At 42.8% G+C, this 18563-nt stretch overlaps 1 protein-coding gene across 10 annotated transcripts in view; it reads right to left on the reverse strand.

Moving 5' to 3' along the window:
• CTDSPL2 (CTD small phosphatase like 2) overlaps positions 1 to 18563 on the reverse strand; it is a 103718-nt gene that overhangs the window by 5683 nt on the left and 79472 nt on the right. For all 10 annotated transcript variants that reach the window (XM_073304551.1, XM_073304552.1, XM_073304548.1 and 7 more), the window contains exons 9-11: positions 5137 to 5199; positions 4953 to 5032; positions 1207 to 1333 (exon numbers count right to left, since the gene is read on the reverse strand). In XM_073304551.1, coding sequence (XP_073160652.1) covers positions 1207 to 1333; positions 4953 to 5032; positions 5137 to 5199 — 270 coding nt within the window. The remainder of the gene's footprint in view (positions 1 to 1206; positions 1334 to 4952; positions 5033 to 5136; positions 5200 to 18563) is intronic.

An 18563-nucleotide genomic window follows, 5' to 3' on the forward strand; every position in this document is an offset into this window, starting at 1 on the left:
TATAAGAAGAAGATTCCAGACAACTTAAGAAACGCTAACATTGTTACAATCATTAAGAAAGGAGATAAGTCAAAGTGTGGAAACTATGGAGGCATTGCCTTGTTATCTACAGCAGGGAAAATTCTGCCCGTATCGTCTTAAACCGATTATTTCCCCTTGCTGAGGAAATATTGCTGGAATCTCAGTGCGGTTTTAGACCATCCCGTGGGACAACCAACATGATCTTCGTTGCCCACCAAATCCAGGAAACGTCTCGGGAGCAAAATCAGGACCTGTATTGTACTCATTGACATCAGAAAAAGTCCTTTCCTTCAATTAACTTCAGTGTGTTCTGGATCGTGATCTTGGTTCAGAAGCCCAGCTTACAATATGAGATTGAATCGTGCTGACGCCAGTTGGGAGCCGTGGATTTCCCTGAGCCAGTGCAGAATTTATAGACAACAAAACTGTATCACTAGCTTTTGAACAGGTACTGAAAACGGTTGAGACCCCCCTGTGGCAGACCGCTGTTTTCAACCCTAGTTCTGTTCTCTAATGTAGAGGGACTCTGGAGATTAATCTCTCCATTTCCCTCATGTCTATACAATTATGGAGACTGGATCTGAGAGAGAGAGAGAGAGAGCGAGAGCGCGCATATATTTGGACTAAATCTGGATCATGGAATGTATCTTGAACACCTCTAGTATACAGGAGTCTGATAGTTGTATACACTTCACCTCAACCAGCAATTTATTTTCTCATAATTCTTCTGCTAGTTCTGAAAGGGTGTATTTTGTGAACACGGCCCAAGTCAGAGTAGTCCTAACAGACTGGAATTTTCTGAATTTCTAGAAGAGGTAATTGATTGAGTAAAAGTGTTAAAGAATTAAAAATAATCAAAATACAAAGGAAATGTTGTGAGTATGGTGAAGTATTCTGAAGAACGTTTGCCACACAGAAATTCTGTTCACTTACATTATTTTATTTTTTAAAATTAAACTATTTTTGAAATGCTCAAGGAACACCTAAAATGCGAAAATGTTCCTATTAAAAAAGTACCCTACATATTTTGAGGTGAATTTATTACAAATGAGTGAGGTACTTTTTTTTTTTTTTTTACACCTACCATTTTCTGAATTTACCTAGTTAAATTAAAAGTTTTTGTTTTCATTTTCAGAGAAGGTTTTTACAAATTCTAAAAAGTGTGACTATCACAAAAATGCTTACCTGATAGGCAAAGGCTTGTGGTGAATTATCAATTATGATCGTTTTTGAAAGATCTCTACCAAGGATATTTAAATCTTTTATATAATTTCCTTGTACACAAACACAATGCTCACGGAAAAGTCGATGCCTATGGGTTAAAGGAAAATTAATTAATTTAGTAACTTAAAAAATATGTTGCACAGAGAAAAGGAAAATTAAATGCTGCCAACTGTTATGGAAGTTAAAATCTTAACTTTTCTTTCTTGATGTGCTTAGCTCTTCTTAAGAACCTGCCCTTTTATAAACAGGCTCTCTTTTGGGCTATTCTTTCATCATCAAAATTCTTAGCAAATAGGTAGACCTTATATTCAAGTATTGCCATGCCTTAACATGGAACTTGTGTGTTTCTCTAAACATATAATGTTTAAAACCAAAGAGAGGGATTAATAAAATTCTGTACTTTCTTTTGTAATTCATTTGCCCATGACAGTTAAGATGCAGCATCTGGCTGTCAGTGAGGTCCTGCTTTTTAACCAGTTTTCCAGATGAGCTGACAGAGGCATACAAGGAGCTCAAGTGACTTCCCAAGGTCACATAGTATGTCAGGGGTTAGCCCCTCAGTGGAACCCTGGCTTCCAGTCCTTTGCTCTAACCAGTAGAGAATAGAGCCTCCCGATCCCTGTACATGCCAGAATAGACAATATTAGAAGGAATGTTTTCTGTTGAAAGTTACTTGTGTTGGCAATTAACCTATTTCAGTTACAACAACTTAAGAAAAGCCTCAAGGCCAAAACATTCCATCAACTGCTTTTTTCCCCCCCAATTGCCCTGCTCCCATTTAATTCAACAGAGAGAGGCTGTATAATAATTAGAAATGTTCGGATAGTGCTCAAGGAGTCAGGTTGTTTAAAGTAGATTAAAAATACAACTGAAGCTTCATCACCTTATCAACTATAGAATAAACTGACTTTCAAATATAGGTTACATTAAAATCATATTACAATCTAAGTGCATCTTTCTAAGCTTTAAATTTTCTTATTATGACAATCTCTCTAAGGCTGTTCAACAACTTAGGAAACCTGATTAAACGAAAATTTAAAAAAAAAGCTGTATCTGAAATGTTTAATTTCACAAAGGGGTGGAGCTCCCACTGTTACTATGGAAGAAAATAAGCTGATGGCTCAGTGACAAACAATTTGATATGTAAATTCTGAGTCATAAGTGTGGAGTGCCTGAGAAGTTTACCTTTAGGCTAAAGTCAAAACTAATCAAGCCTTGATGTCAGCTTTTCAGTGGCATATGAATCACAAGTGTCGATCCAGTGCAAATTCTTAGAATTTAGTTCAGATGCACCAGCCCATTCCATTATATCTATCCTGTCCCAATAAGTTTAAAATTGCATTCTGAGTCATAAAAATTAGAGCTGTAAAAGACTTTTTCAGAGACTTGTGAAGTATTACATAGGTTACTCCCATTAAGAATGAGATAGCGATGTAACCTCCCACACATTGATGGGATAGATTCCTTTAATACTTACAATTACTTTTTATGTTATTCATATTTGATTCTATTTAAAGACTTTCATCAAAAACAAATTTATAATGCTGACTAAATGAGATAAAATGCATCTAAAAACATTTGTTTAGGTTTCCTAAAAAGAGTCCAAAAAGAATATTATTACTGCATGTTAAGGAGGACACTGGCATGATGAATATAACAGTAGTGAATCTGTGAATAAATGCCTTTTAAAAAGGTACAAGAAATATGTCCAGATTCCACACACCAATACTGAAGATCTATTTAACTGAAACTCACACAGTTTAGATTCCATAAATAGATAAAAAGTACTTCTGTATTTATAGTCCTTAAATATAAGCTCATAGATTCCAAGGCCAGAATGGCCCATTGTTATCACTTAGTCTGACTTTCTGTACAACACTGGCCATACAACTTCCCGAACATAATTCCTAGAGCTAGGCTAGCATATGGCTAGGGTTGGCAGGATTAGTAAATGTCTGTAAATGTTGATTTCACACACACAAACTGACAACAAAAATTTATATTGTTAATAATCAAAAAATGTAGATAGGCAAAGTAAGAAAAATGCTGCTTGAGAACTTATTAGAGCTTGATTTGAGGGTATTTATTTTATATATTTTGACATGGGATGTTGACAGTTAGTGTTTTAACAGTTATAAAGCTTTAACTTTTTGAATCTTAATAGCGATCATTAAATTACTGTCTGAGAACCCTATTATCTGACTTTCCCATAATCTCCTGCAACCACGAAAACTTAAATCAACAAAAATTAAAGAAAAAAATGCCTAAAAATAAACAGATATCTCTCAAAATTATGAAAAAAATAAACATCAAATTCTGCCAGGCCTAAATATAGCTTTAGCTTGGGTGCAGAATCTATACACTGTAAAACTTTATTATTATTTGTATGACTATAGCATGTAAGTGTCCCAATCATCGACAAGGGCTCTGCTGTGCTGTACATACAGGTAATAAAAAGACAGTCCCTACCCCAGAGTGCTTAGTATTTACATAAAAATATCAATTAGGTGAAATGCTAGTAGAATACTGAAGTTTTAGAAAGTATAAAATATTTGAATTAAAACAAGTTGATAATATATCTTTAAAGCCTTAAAGTAAATTATGATTGGTGTCCCATACTTTAAAAACAACAGGAGAAATCCTGATCTCACTGAAGTCAATGGGAGTTTTTCCATATACTTCAGTGGGGCTGGGATTTCACACTGTTTTCTGAGCTAACATGATGCAAATGAGAAGTTTACAAATGAGCTCTTGGGCATAGTATCTTGCATTCCCTAATCAGAGAAGGCGGAAATTATTTATTCCCTTTAATAAGGATATCACATTTCGGATGGATCCCTGAGGATTTCCCCTTTTTTTCTGCTTCAACTTTCCCATCCAAAAAGTCTGTCATCCTTCCGATGAGGATCACTATGCAAATCCCTCCAACATTTCCTTAAAAATCTTGAGGAATTGTTCTTGAGCAATACAAGACACTCCCCTACATCATAGCCCAGGCTTCAGGTAAAGAGACTAGGAAATGAATAAGGCTAAATAACTGTTACCAGAATCATCAACAAATCATTTCATGCTTGAATGAAAGATGCAAATATTTTGATCCTGCAGATAACAGATTTAAAATTAGTTTTATGAATTGTCCTATAAAAAGTCATTTTAAAAAGTCATCAAATAATGAATTATTTTCTGACAAAAACAATTTGTTTTCTTGATATACACTTAAAAATGAGTCAAATATTGATGATGTAGCAGAGAAAGAGGTGCTAGAAGAATTACATTTGTAATGAGTGGTTTCAGAGTAGCAGCCATTTTAGTCTGTATTCACAAAAAGAACAGGAGTACTTGTGGCACCTTAGAGACCAACAAATTTATTTGAGCATAAGCTTTTGTGAGCTACAGCTCACTTCATCGGATGTAATGAGTAAATCTCAAATATGTTATGATGGATCAAGGGATACATACGCTTTAAGCGTCAGACTGGAGTACAAAAATGGCTAGGATTTATGTCACTAGTATCCCTTGTACAATAATTCAATTACCTTTCCACCTCTCATTTTCCCCCTTCATGCATACACACTAGGTCAATTTAGTGAGGCACACTACAACGAAGTAGTTAATGTGTAATGATCCATTTATTTTTCACAAAATTATAATTAAGAAATCATTTAGCCTAACATTAGATATTTACACAAGTTTTTAATCAAGTTTACCTGACCAGTTGCTTTTTAGGATCTAGTATGTTCAGTAACTTGTCTGCATACACCTTCTTAGAAGCAGTAAAAAGAATGATCTATAAATTAGAGGAGGAAAATGTTGCATCATTATTTAGCATCATATATAAATGAGTAAATATAATATAAAAAAACTTTCAGGGAGATATCTAAGTATTATTACCTCATATATCTGAGACATACGTTCCAGGAATTCTCTGAAGAACGGCCTTAACCGCACATAAACCTATAGAAATAAGAGATGGATTTAAATAAATAATACGGAAAGATTCAAAGTGGCTTTACTGTAGGGACAGTTGAAGCTATAGACAGTCTGTACAGATTATTAAAGAAAAATGGTCATTATGAATACACTGAACAGAAATGATAGATTACTCATACAGTAATATTTGAACATTCAAAATATTTCAACTAACTTGCAATATCAGTCAACTCTTCTATGAGTGAAAAGGTAAAATGGTAAAGTAATCTTTAACTGACTTACTGGAAAACTTGATGCAGTCAGAAATCATTTTAAAAATACAGGAACCAGGTAATAATTTCTTAACTAAAAATTGTATTTTGCAACTCTGATCAATCTGCTTCAGGTTCTGTCAGTCAGTAGCCACACGTTACAAGACGATGACTGTCAACATCTAGTTAGTCAGCCTTCTCAATGACCTTCTTCCATTAAGAATTACACATCTGATACACAGGTATCAGAAGCCAATAAAGAAGTTCCACCAATTCAAATGCCCCAGGCTGACAAAAACGTAAGCATACTTAGTAACTCAGTAAAAATGTGTATGCGTGTCTATATTATATGGAAAAGGAGTACTTGTGGCACCTTAGAGACTAACAAATTTATTTGAGCATAAGCTTTCTACAAGCCATTACCCTCTGATCCCACTGAGGGTTACCAAAAGAAACGACACCTTTTGCTCAAGAAACTCCCTGAAAAAGCACAAGAACAAATCCACACAGACACACCCCTGGAACCCCGACCTGCGGTATTCTATCTGCTACCCAAGATCCATAAACCTGGAAATCCTGGATGCCCCATCATCTCAGGCATTGGCACCCTGACAGCAGGATTGTCTGGCTATGTAGACTCCCTCCTGAAGCCCTATGCTACCAGCACTCCCAGCTATCTTCGAGACACCACTGACTTCCTGAGGAAACTACAATCCATCGGTGATCTTCCTGAAAACGCCATCCTGGCCACTATGGATGTAGAAGTCCTCTACACCAACATTCCACACAAAGATGGACTACAAGCCGTCAGGAACAGTATCCCCAATAATATCACGGCAAACCTGGTGACTGAACTTTGTGACTTTGTCCTCACCCATAACTATTTCACATTAGGGACAATGTATACCTTCAAATCAGCGCACTGCTATGGGTACCTGCATGGCCCCACAGTATGCCAACATTTTTATGGGTTTCAGAGTAGCAGCCGTGTTAGTCTGTATTCGCAAAAAGAAAAGGAGTACTTGTGGCACCTTAGAGACTAACCAATTTATTTGAGCATAAGCTTTCGTGAACTACAGCTCACTTCATCGGATGCATACCGTGGAAACTGCAGCAGACTTTATATATACACAGAGAATATGAAACAATATCTCCTCCCACCCCACTGTCCTGCTGGTAATAGCTTATCTAAAGTGATCATCAGGTGGGCCATTTCCAGCACAAATCCAGGTTTTCTCACCCTCCACCCCCCCACACAAATTCACTCTCCTGCTGGTGATAGCCCATCCAAAGTGACAACTTGATTGTCATGCACATTGTGTAAAGAGTTGTCACTTTGGATGGGCTATCACCAGCTGGATTTGTGCTGGAAATGGCCCACCTGATGATCACTTTAGATAAGCTATTACCAGCAGGACAGTGGGGTGGGAGGAGGTATTGTTTCATATTCTCTGTGTATATATAAAGTCTGCTGCAGTTTCCACGGTATGCATCCGATGAAGTGAGCTGTAGCTCACGAAAGCTTATGCTCAAATAAATTGGTTAGTCTCTAAGGTGCCACAAGTACTCCTTTTCTTTTTGCGAACATTTTTATGGCTGACTTAGAACAATCCTTCCTCAGCTCTCGTCCCCTAATGCCCTTACTCTATACTTGTGCTACATTGATGACATCATCAACATCTGGACCCACGGAAAAGAAGCCCTTGAGGAATTCCACCATGATTTCAACAATTTCCATCCCACCATCAACCTCAGCCTGGACCAGTCCACACAAGAGATCCACTTCCTGGACACTATGGTGCTAATAAGTGATGGTCACATAAACACCACCCTATACAGGAAACCTACTGACCGCTATTCCTACCTACATGCCTCCAGCTTTCATCCAGACCACACGACACAATCCATTGTCTACAGCCAAGCTCTACGATACAACCGCATTTGCTCCAACCCCTCAGACAGAGACAAATACCTACAGGATCTCTATCAAGCATTCTTACAACTACAATACCCACTTGCTGAAGTGAAGAAACAGACTGACAGAGCCAGAAGAGTACCCAGAAGTCACCTATTACAGGACAGGCCCAACAAAGAAAATAACACAACGCCACTAGCCGTCACCTTCAGCCCCCAACTAAAATCTCTCCAACGCATCATCAAGGATCTACAACCTATCCTGAAGAATGACCCATCACTCTCACAGATCTTGGGAGACAGGCCAGTCCTTGCTTACAGACAGACCCCCAACCCGAAGCAAATACTCACCAGCAACCACACACCACACAACAGAACCACTAACCCAGGAACCTATCTTTGCAACAAAGCCCGTTGCCAACTGTGCCCACATATCTATTCAGGGGACACCATCATAGGGCCTAATCACATCAGCCACAATATCAGAGGCTCGATCACCTGCACATCCACCAATGTGATATATGCCATCATGTGCCAGCAATGCCCCTCCACCATATACATTGGTCAAACTGGACAGTCTCTACGTAAAAGAATAAATGAACACAAATCAGACGTCAAGAATTATAACGTTCAAAAACCAGTCGGAGAACACTTCAATCTCTTTGGTCTCTCAATTACAGACCTAAAAGTCGCAATATTACAACAAAAAGACTTCAAAAACAGACTCCAACGAGAGACTGCTGAATTGGAATTCATTTGCAAACTGGATACAATTAACTTAGGCTTGAATAGAGACTGGGAGTGGATGGGTCATCACACAAAGTAAAACTATTTCCCCATGTTTATTCCCCCCCCTTCCCCCCCACTGTTCCTCAGACGTTCTTGTCAACTGCTAGAAATGGCCCACCTTGATTATCACTACAAAATGTCCCCCCCCCGTCCCCCCGACTCTCCTGCTGGTAATAGCTCACCTTAAGTGATCACTCTCTTGTTACAGTGTGTATGGTAACACCCATTGTTTCATGTTCTTTATGTATATAAATCTCCCCACTGTATTTTCCACTGAATGCATCCGATGAAGTGAGCTGTAGCTCACGAAAACTTATGCTCAAATAAATTTGTTAGTCTCTAAGGTGCCACAAGTCCTCCTTTTCTTTTTGCGAATACAGACTAACATGGCTGCTACTCTGAAACCTATATTATATGGGTTTGGGCTTGAAGAAATACCTATAGCACTAGATTAGGAGTCATGAAAATTACCTACTTGAATTTGTACTTCATTTGGGAAAAAACACAAAAAAGAAATCTCACTGTCAAATTGCAAACCACCAGTATTACCCAGCATAATCTTAGCTGCTACATCTTGAACATGGCAGAAAATCAAAAATTTAATTAAGACGACGGATTCTTAGACAGGATTTTAAAGTGTCATATACCACCAGCCTTGTGACACTAGATTTTACAATTGGCAAATGGAAATTTCTACTACTGTTGAGCAGGGATGAGATCCTGGACACCAGGATCAGGAAGGCTACCAAAGGGCTAGGAGGGGGATATTGTCCTCTGTTTACCTTTTTTACAAACTTGTTTGCATATAGAGTTGCACCAGTTTAAGTAAAGGTGTTATTTTAAACCAATTAGTTAAACTGGTGCAAAAGACTGTGCAATTTTATTTTGATTTAAATCAGCTTTATTTTTGTATACCCTTCAGTCAATTAGGAACAAATTTAAGCTAAACTTAAATTAGTCACTCTTGTACCAAAATAAGAGTGTCCACGCAGGGTTTGCACTGATTTCACTAAACTGGTGTAAATTTTCTGTGTAGGCAAGGCCTGAGTACTCAGAAGGAACAAACAGGGAACTCCACAGATTAATAGGAAGTTCTATATCATCAACAGTCATACTGCAATGGATCTTGGTCTTCTGATGGAAGCATCCATTTCTTGACCACTGAAAACCTGGTCTTACTTGAACAGAAAGCTTTCTACAGTGTTTGTAGCCATAACCAACCTCTTATCATGTCTAGAATTTTTCCTCAGCTTTCCAAATCGGTCTTTTGTCCTATTCAAAAGATCCCCTTTATAGGTCGCATATTGGACTCAACAGCAGGGAGAGCCCTTCTCCCAGAAGACAGATTTCTCAAAATGGAGCAATGCCTACTGAAGATCCGAAATTGCCCCACATTGATGATAAACTTCCTCCTGGATCTCAAAGGGGTTTACAGCAGCCATTATCTACATGACTCCATTTGCCCTTCTGACAATGATACCTTTGCAACACTGGACATCCCTATCTACAGTCCAAATTTGGACTGTCTTCAGTTGTCTCTCACCATGTCCCAGAAAATTACAGCCTCTCTACGCTGGTGGTCAAACGGGACCAACATGCTCAAAGGTGTGCAATTCACTCCTCCAGGACCATGCTGGACAGTGACTTCAGATGCATCAACAAAGGATTAGGGAGCACACTTGAGCAACTTAATGGTTTAAGGACACTGGTCTTCTCAAGAAAGAACGCTGCACAGCAATGTACTGGAATTAAGAGCTGTTCACCTGGCCCACAGATCATTCCTTCTTCACTTGCAAGGGAAGATTGTGCAGGAAGTAACGGACAATAAATCGGCAATGTATTATATAAACAAACGAGGTTGCTCACTCTTTGTGTGCAGAGGCAATAAAGAAATAGGATTGGTGCATCCGCCACAACATTTACCCTGTAGCAATACATTTGGCAGGGGAAAACAATGTGGTTGCAGATCGCCCCAGGAGAGATGCCTCACAGATGCATGAGTGGTCCCTGAAGAACCAATTGGTTCAGACCTTTTCCAGATGGGCTCAACCAATCATGGACTTGTTCATGACAAGTTCTTCTTCACATGCTTGCACATGTCCATTCCATTGTAGCCATGCGCATGCCCCAAGTACAGTCACTGGAAATTTTTCCCTTAGCAGTATGCATCTGGTCAGCCCTGGCACCTTCTGGTGCTGTACGTCCACAGGGCCAGCATAAAGAACCTCGCTGACCTAGATGCAAGCTCTCCTTAAGTCCTGGCCTTGAAGGTGACTTTTCTGTTCTTTTGGAGTTTCTCGCCAGGGAGTGGGGTCTCTTCCTCTTGGAATGGTTCACTTCTGAAGCTGACCCATGGTCCTCACTCAACAAGGCTGAAGGCTCTGGCACAGTCAGAGAGACCATGGCCAAAGGACGCAGAACTCTCCCTGACAGCAGAGACAACGGAATCACTGTCACTGAGGGGAAAAGACCTTTGGCAGGTCTAGCAGGTTTTAAAGCCTGGGATCTTTGGAATAACCCAGGCAGGAAAATGACAGAAAAGATGCAACGGCTGAAAGTGAAAGTTCTGACAAAGGAAAGGGATTAGATGTGGGAACCGTTCCCTCAAAAAAGCATAAATGTGTGCTAAAACATTAGCAATGAAAAAACATATTAAAATAAAATACTAAGCAAGAGCAAGGAAGCTGTAAATCTAGCAGTGGACACTGTTAAGATACATCTTGAGCAAAGGACTATGGAGCGGGAATTGGAGTGGTAGTGGGTTTGCACCTCCTTATAAACCTTGATACTGGAGCATGATGATGGGTGGTGTGCAGTTGTGTATTCAGACACTGCTTGCTAAAATCTCCAACTGAGTGCACACAGGCACTCACACACACTATGTTGGAGAACACATAGGGACACATACTTGAAGAACCTTAATACACATCATGATAGCGGTCTACTACAGATCACCTAACCCAAAAAGAAGGTGGATGAGGCTTTTTAAAAAAATAGCTAACAAAATCATCCAAAGCACAGGATGGGGAACAGTGTCAGAGAGACTGAGTGACTTGCCCATTGTCACAAAGGCAGTCTGTGGAGGGAATTGAACCCAGGTCTCCCAAGATCTAGGTTAATCACCTTAACCGCTGGGCCATCGTTGCTGACTAGGAATCAAGTGCCTTTGACATCAACAACAGGGTGAAACAGGGTGTGTCCTAACCGCTGTGTTTTTTAACTTCTACTTTGCATTCCTGCTCTCTGATGCATTTAAGGACAGCAATGATAGAATTTATCTTCGAACCACACTAGATGGAGGCTTGTTCAACATAGCAAGAATTAGAGTGAAAGCCAAGGGGGAAGAGCTGGTTCTGAGAGATTTCCTATTTGCAAATGATGCAGCTTTGGTTGCCCATTGTGAATCTTCCCTGCAAAATCTCTTGGGTAGATTTTGTGTGTCATGCAAGAGCTTCAGGTTGACAATTAGTTTCAAGAAGACTGTGATCGTGTACCAAAGGGTGGAAGAACCAATGCCTGACATCACTCTGGAGGGTAAATCTCTGCGTTGTTGACAGCTTTTGCTACTTGGGTTCTATGATCAGCAGAAATCTTGACCATCAGACTGAACTAACAATCAGAAAAGCAGCTAAGAATTTTGGGCTATTACAGAAACATGCATGGAATAACAGCAAACTATTGGCAAAGGTGAAGATGTAAATCTATGAGACTTGTATGCTGTCATCCCTGCTTTATGTTCAGAAACATGGACTACATATGCTAGGCACATTAGGAGACTGAATAGCTTCCACATGAGATGGCTGGGCAAGATCCAGAAAACAGAGCAGGAAGACAAAATACCAAACACAGAGGTGCTGGAGCGCACATGATAGATACACTTAGAAACTACTATCAAGAAGAGGAGGTTGCAATGGCTCAGTCATATCAGGAGAATGGAAGGAGACCATATCCCCAAGAACATTTTGTACAGCAACATTCGAGACAGCTTTAGAAAGTGGGGTCGCCCTTTATGGCAGTACCACGACATGTGCAAAAATTATATGACATCCTTTTACATCAGTGTAGAAAGCTGGGAGGACCACACAGAATCCCATCCAATCTGGATGGTCATAACAGGTCCTTATGCAGAAGGTGATCCAATTGGAAATCCTCCGCGAGGACACCGGAAAGCACTTCATCCTATCCGCTATAGTGATGAAGAGCTGAGTTGATTTACGGAAAGGCTTGGTATGTTCTAAGTAAAAAGCCAAGGCCCTTCGGACGTCCAGTGCATGAAGACACCTCTCTTCGCTGGTCTTGTGCGGTTTGGGACAGAACACCAGGTGGAAGAAGTCCTGGTTCATATGGAAGGTAGACACCACCTTTGACAGGAAAGCTGGGTGGGGCCACAGATGAGCCATGTCTTTGTAGAAGACGATGTACGACAGTTCTCAGGTCAAGGCTCTAATCTCAGAGACTTGTCTCACCGATGTCTCCGCCACCAGGAACGCGAGCTTCCATGACAGGTGGGAAAAGGAGCAGGGGCCCAGCGGCTCAAAGGGCGGGCCAGTGAGCCTAGAGAGGACCAAGTTAAGATCCCACTGTGGGACAGGAGTCTGTACCTGCGGGAAGAGTATATCAAACCCTCTCAAAAATCTGACTGTCACGTCATGGGAAAACAAATGTCTGTCCTTGGGGGTGAAAAGCAGGTGAAAAGTGGAGATGGCTTTGAGATGTACTCTAAGGGAAGAGTGTGCCAGGTCCTAGTTCCTCAAATGAAACAGGTAATCTAGGACAGCCTGTATGGAAGAGCACAAGGGAGAGATGCCATGCTCGGATGCCCAGCGGGAAAATCTTGTCCACTTGGCCAGGTAAGTCAGTCTAGTTAGGGCTTCCTACTTCCCAGGAGGACCTGTTGGGAATAAAACCCCCTGTTCCTGTACTCTAGAGGAACTTCCTCCACGGCCCCCAGCTGCCCTTGAACCTCCTGTACAGGGAGAGTCTTGTGAGAAGGGTCCCTGAAGAGGGACAGGGAAGGGGGTGCAGAAGTGGGGAGCAGAAAGAAACTGGAGGGTATAGCCCTGCGCCACTGTGTTCAGGACCCAACAGTCTGAGGTTATTGCAGTCCATGCAGGGAGGAAAAAGGAAAGGCAGTTGGGAAAAAACAGAGAAGATGGATCCAGGGAATAGTCTGGTAGGTCGCCCTTGGGTGCACCCTTAGAACAGTCACTTGGCCCCTTGCTTATTCCAGGTGGAGCCTGACTGAGCATGGGGTGGCTCGGGTGGCACTTTTAGCCCTTGACCTTTTTGTGAGGCGGGTCCTGCCAAGGTTGGTTCCCTTGTCCCTGAGGCTGCTGCGGTTTGAACCGCTTATGTGCCAGGCCTGGGACATACTGCCCCAGTGTTTTCAGGGTGGTACAGGAGTCCTTTAACCCATGCAGCTTGGTATCTGTTCTGCAAATAGGGTCTGGCCGTCGAAGGGAAGGTCCTGCATCGACTGCTGAGCCTCGGTGGACAAGCCCGAGAGGAGCAGCCAGGAAGCTCGCTGCACGGAAATAGTGGAGGCCATAGTGCGGGCTGCAGAGTCTGCCGCGTCTGAAGCCCCCTGGAGGGCCACTCTGGCAGCTGTTGTGTCCTTCTCGAGGATCGCCCGGAATTCCTTCCTGGACCCTTCAGGGAGCAAAGTCTTGAACTTAGCCATGGCCTGCCACATGTTGTAATCATAGCAGCCAAGGAGGGCCTGGTGATTGGCCACTCTCAGTTGCAGGCTGGGAGCAGAGGACATCAAACACAGAGTCTGACATGCGACCCTCTTCAATAGTTCCTGGTGCGCCTTAGCGTCATCTTGAGGAACTGGGTGAGGGGGTTCTGTGATAGCCTCGTCCAGCAATGACAAGGACGATGCTGGTACCACAGGAGCATCCATGTACATTGGTGGTCCAGCAGGCTGCTCCCCTGCATCCTCCTGGACCTGTGGGGTCCTTCCTCCCGAAGTTCCGGGCACTGGAGGAAGTCAGGATGTTGAGGCCACTGGCCTGTCTGAGGCTGCCAACACTGAGCGGGCAGCCTGGGAAGGCTGGGTGAACCCCCAGGGGTTCTATGGTTACCATGATGCTGGCCACTGTGCTTGGGGCCATGGGACAGGTTTCGGTGCTGATGATGTAGGTGATGACGCAGGCATCGGAGGTTGCCCTGCAGTTAGGAAGCCCTGCTGGATGCCGGAACTGTAGCCAGAGCAGTCACTATCCAGCGACCAGGATCTGGCGGAGTGGCAGATCTTATCTGATCAGTACTCGTCGCTGAGTCTGGAGGCAGACTTGTCTGAGCGAGACGAACGTCTTGGTCAGGGCCTTGGGGACTGACGGTGTTCAGCTGATCGGTGTCGGAAACCTGGCTATCTACACCTTATGCTATCCGACTGGTACTGAGACGTTGAGCAGGACCGGGAGCTATCACGTGCCAGTTGCCGGGAGGAACTCCCCAAATGTGGCGATCCCCGTCTCAGAGACTGACAACGGCAATCCGGTGACTTCAATCCCTCAATTGGTCCCAGGATGTGTACCGAGCTCTCTGCGATGCAGGGGTTGGTCTCAGTGCTCCTACCGGGGGGTGGGGGGAGCATGCCTCAGTGGATCTGTGCCAGGCTACCATCGAGGTACGCCTCAGATCCTGCTGTCAGTGCCCAAGGTCCAGGGACCAAAGAGGGCTCCGCTGAGCCTGCCTATCAGAGGCATTATGGATTCGGGCAGGCAAGTGGTGGCAGGACGTCCCACGCAATGGGGAACGGTACCGCTGGGGCAGGGACATATGCGGAGATCCCAAGGCGGGCTTACCCCAAGACCTGGGTACCGCTGGAGCCGGTGTGGGCAGCACCGGAAGCGTCACAATCTCCTGAGCTGCCTGCAGAGCCTCAGGCATCGATGGCACCTGGAGCTGACAGAGGCCTGTACCACTATCTGGAGTCACAGGCAAAGCATGGGATGGACTACACTACTTGTCTTGAGCTGGGGCCTGACTTCCCGAAGGGGGCATTGAGCTGCCCAGTGTGGGTCTTGGCTCACCCCCAGCCCTCTCTTTTCCCTTGCAGGAGGCAGGGGATCTTCCCCTTCCTGTCATCTTGGCCGGAGCCACAGAGGGGCACTGGTGGCGACTCATGGATGTCGACGGCGGAGCACTGTGCACTGATGCTGCAATGCTCGGTGCCAAGTCAGATTGTTGCTCCAGTGCCGGAGTGAATGCTGACTCCGTCAGGAGGGCCTTCAAGAGATTGTCCTGATCCTTTTTTGTGCTGGGTTTGAAGGACTTACAAAGACAACACTTGTCGCTTATGTGCCCCTCACCGAAGCACCTACTATGAGGATCGCTGACGGGCATAAACTGTTTGCAACAATTGCAGGACTTAAAGCCTGGCGACCGGGGCACGCCCCGTTCCCTGGCTGAGTCCTGTTCGGGACTAACTAAGAGTTTGAGAACTACTACTAAGGGTAACTAATTCAACTACTAATTATATACAACTATATTACAGGTTTTCAAGGTTTGCAAGGACAGAGAACGAAACAATGCTAGCCGAAGCAGCAGATGTTCCAGCACCATCACTGCAGCAAGAAGGAACTGAGGGTGGGGGGAGCCAGCGGTGCCCCTTATACCGCGCCATGCGGACGTCACTCCAGAGGACGCCAGAGCTGGTCCCCTACGGATCCTACTGAGGGGAAAACTTCCAGCACTGGTGCATGAGGCAAGCACACACACCTAATATGGAATGGACATGAGCAAGCACTCAAAGAACACATGAATCTGTGAAATTTGTAACAAGCTGGGTCGCTCCCGAATTCGGCTGGTTAACCAAAAGCGGATTCATCAGGCACCTGACTAGACATTTTACACATACACCATGATCAAACAGTTGCCTATAGGATTACAGCATTCTAGTATTGCTGGTCCCAGGTTAGATTAAACTGATTTTTATATGTACATTAGATTTTAACACCCCCCCTCCAACCCCGCTGTCATGTTGCTGGATTCTCCTCCCTTCCCATTTTGTCAGGGATGTTTTTAGTAAAAGTCAGGGATAGGTCATGATATCCATGACTTTTTGATCTGTCCATGACTTTTACTAAAAATATCCATGACAAAATCGTAGCCTTACTGATATGTATTTTCACCCTTACCTCCATATTAACATGCCTTTCTCTAATGGTATATCTTCACTACCTGTCGGATCGGCAGGCAGCAATCGATCCAGCAGGGATCAATTTATCGCGTCTAGTCTAGACGTGATAAATCAACCCCTGAGCACTCTCCATTGACTCCTGGACTCCAGCGCCATGAGAGGCGCAGGCAGAGTTGACAGGGGAGCGGCAGCAGTCGACTCACCGCGGTAAGTCGATTTAAGTACGTCGACTTCAGCTACATTATTCACGTAGCTGAAGTTGTGTAACTTAGATCAATTCCCCTCCCCCAGTGTAGACCAGGGCTAAGAATTTCCCAGTTTGTTTTTAATTTAAAATTTCATAACCCAAAGAGAATGTTATCATGTGTTATTTCCAATTGTTTGAAGATATGAAGTATCAACCTTAAAAAAAAAAAATAACTTTTATGGTCAGTTCACTGGTGTGCTGAGACTCCTTTATGGCACTCTGCAGCAAGAGCATACTAGCCAGTTAAATTGCATTTACAGCTGCTTTGTTTCACCAGAGCATAGTAAAGCAACAGGAGAGTATATCCCACTTTCCCCATCCTACAAACCTGTCCTTTCTCTTGTCACTCCCTACATTATCCCTGTGCACAGATGCCAAATGCTCCCTCCCTACTTTCTTCTACATTCTCCTTCATACAACCCAAGTTTCCCTCTCTCCCCTGCACCGTAAATTCCCTTGAACACACAAACATGTGTACCCTTCCCACCTGCATCCCTTCATTGTCCTGCATACTCACACCCCACTTTCTGCCTACCCTCCTTCACTGCCTACATTCCCTTGCATGTGCATGCACACATAAAGTCTTGCCCCGCCCCGTCCCGTCCCACCCCCAACTCCGGCGTTTTCTGGTCCACCATGTAGTTTTTGAAAAGAAATAGCTATGATTAATGGTCATTTTTGCCATTACTTTCCATAACTGAGACAGAGAGATTTCCTCAGTTGCCCCAGGCCACACTGAGTCAGTGGCAGAATGACGATGAAAACTTATAAGAATACTAGACTAGACTGTCTCTTACTTGCACAATAAAGTATTGTCTCAATGTAGAGAGGTACTAGCAGTGCCTCATGTTTTCAAAGTAGTAGGGTGTAGAGAGTAAGTTACAATCATAACAGGTAACGAACACAAGGCTTGATTGTCTAATCTGGTGTACAAGAGCAGGGAAAGAGATAATGACACAAGGAGCCTGACCTCGATGTGCCCTTGTAAAGGGACCAGGAACAATCCCAAGGGGAAATGCAGGCTCTGCTCCTGGCTAGCCCACTAGGGGCACTAGGTGCCTAAATTCTGTGGCTCCACTCCCACTGAGTGAAGAGGCAGGTACACCTATTGAAAGGGTGGTGGAACTGTCCCTGCACTACCTAGAACCCCTGAGAGGGAACACCAGCTGACTAAATCAGGATTCCTTATGGGGTTTCTGCAGCACTGCACCCCTTCAGCTCGAGCCATGACTTAAAAGCCACAACATGGACCAGAAAAAAGAAAAGGAGTACTTGTGGCACCTCAGAGACTAACAAATTTATTTGAGCATACGCTTTCGTGAGCTACACCTCACTTCATCGGATGCATCGGATGAAGTGAGCTGTAGCTCACGAAAGCGTATGCTCAAATAAATGTGTTAGTCTCTAAGGTGCCACAATTACTCCTTTTCTTTTTGCGGATACAGACTAACATGGCTGCTACTCTGAAACACTGACCAGAGCATTTTTGAAAATGTATACCAAATTTTTCAAGCCAGCTGTCAGACTTTAACTATTAGCCAATCTCGGTTGAGAAAACCAAAATTATTTGTAATTATAAGTGTTTCAAAATGTCGTCAAGTGGCTAATTTGGAAAAAGCATATAGCATTTATTTTATTTGATATACAGCATGAAACAAATTCTTCTAAAGGAAAAATAAATCAAATGAAGAGCTATGGAACTCAAGAAACTGCACTTTTTAAAGTGATTCTCAGAATGAGTAATCTATATTTTTAAGACAAAAATGATCAACTACAAGCTTCAAAACTGGTAAGAATGAAAAAAGTAAACAGATATTTTAAAATAGTTTAATAATGATATCCAATAATTTGCAAGAGCAAACAGAAAAATTAAACATGATCTGGTTAAGTTAGCTAGTTAATCTTCATTAAAGAAGTTATTTTGTTTTTTAATGAAAACCTTACATTCTCTTAACAAGGAAATAGAGACATTAATGATCATAGGCTAAAATTTGTGCCATGCAGTTTTTTCCTATATATAGTCCATGTAACTGTGTAT

The sequence above is a fragment of the Lepidochelys kempii genome, chromosome 10 (assembly GCF_965140265.1).
Source record: "Lepidochelys kempii isolate rLepKem1 chromosome 10, rLepKem1.hap2, whole genome shotgun sequence".
NCBI lineage: Eukaryota > Metazoa > Chordata > Testudines > Cheloniidae > Lepidochelys > Lepidochelys kempii.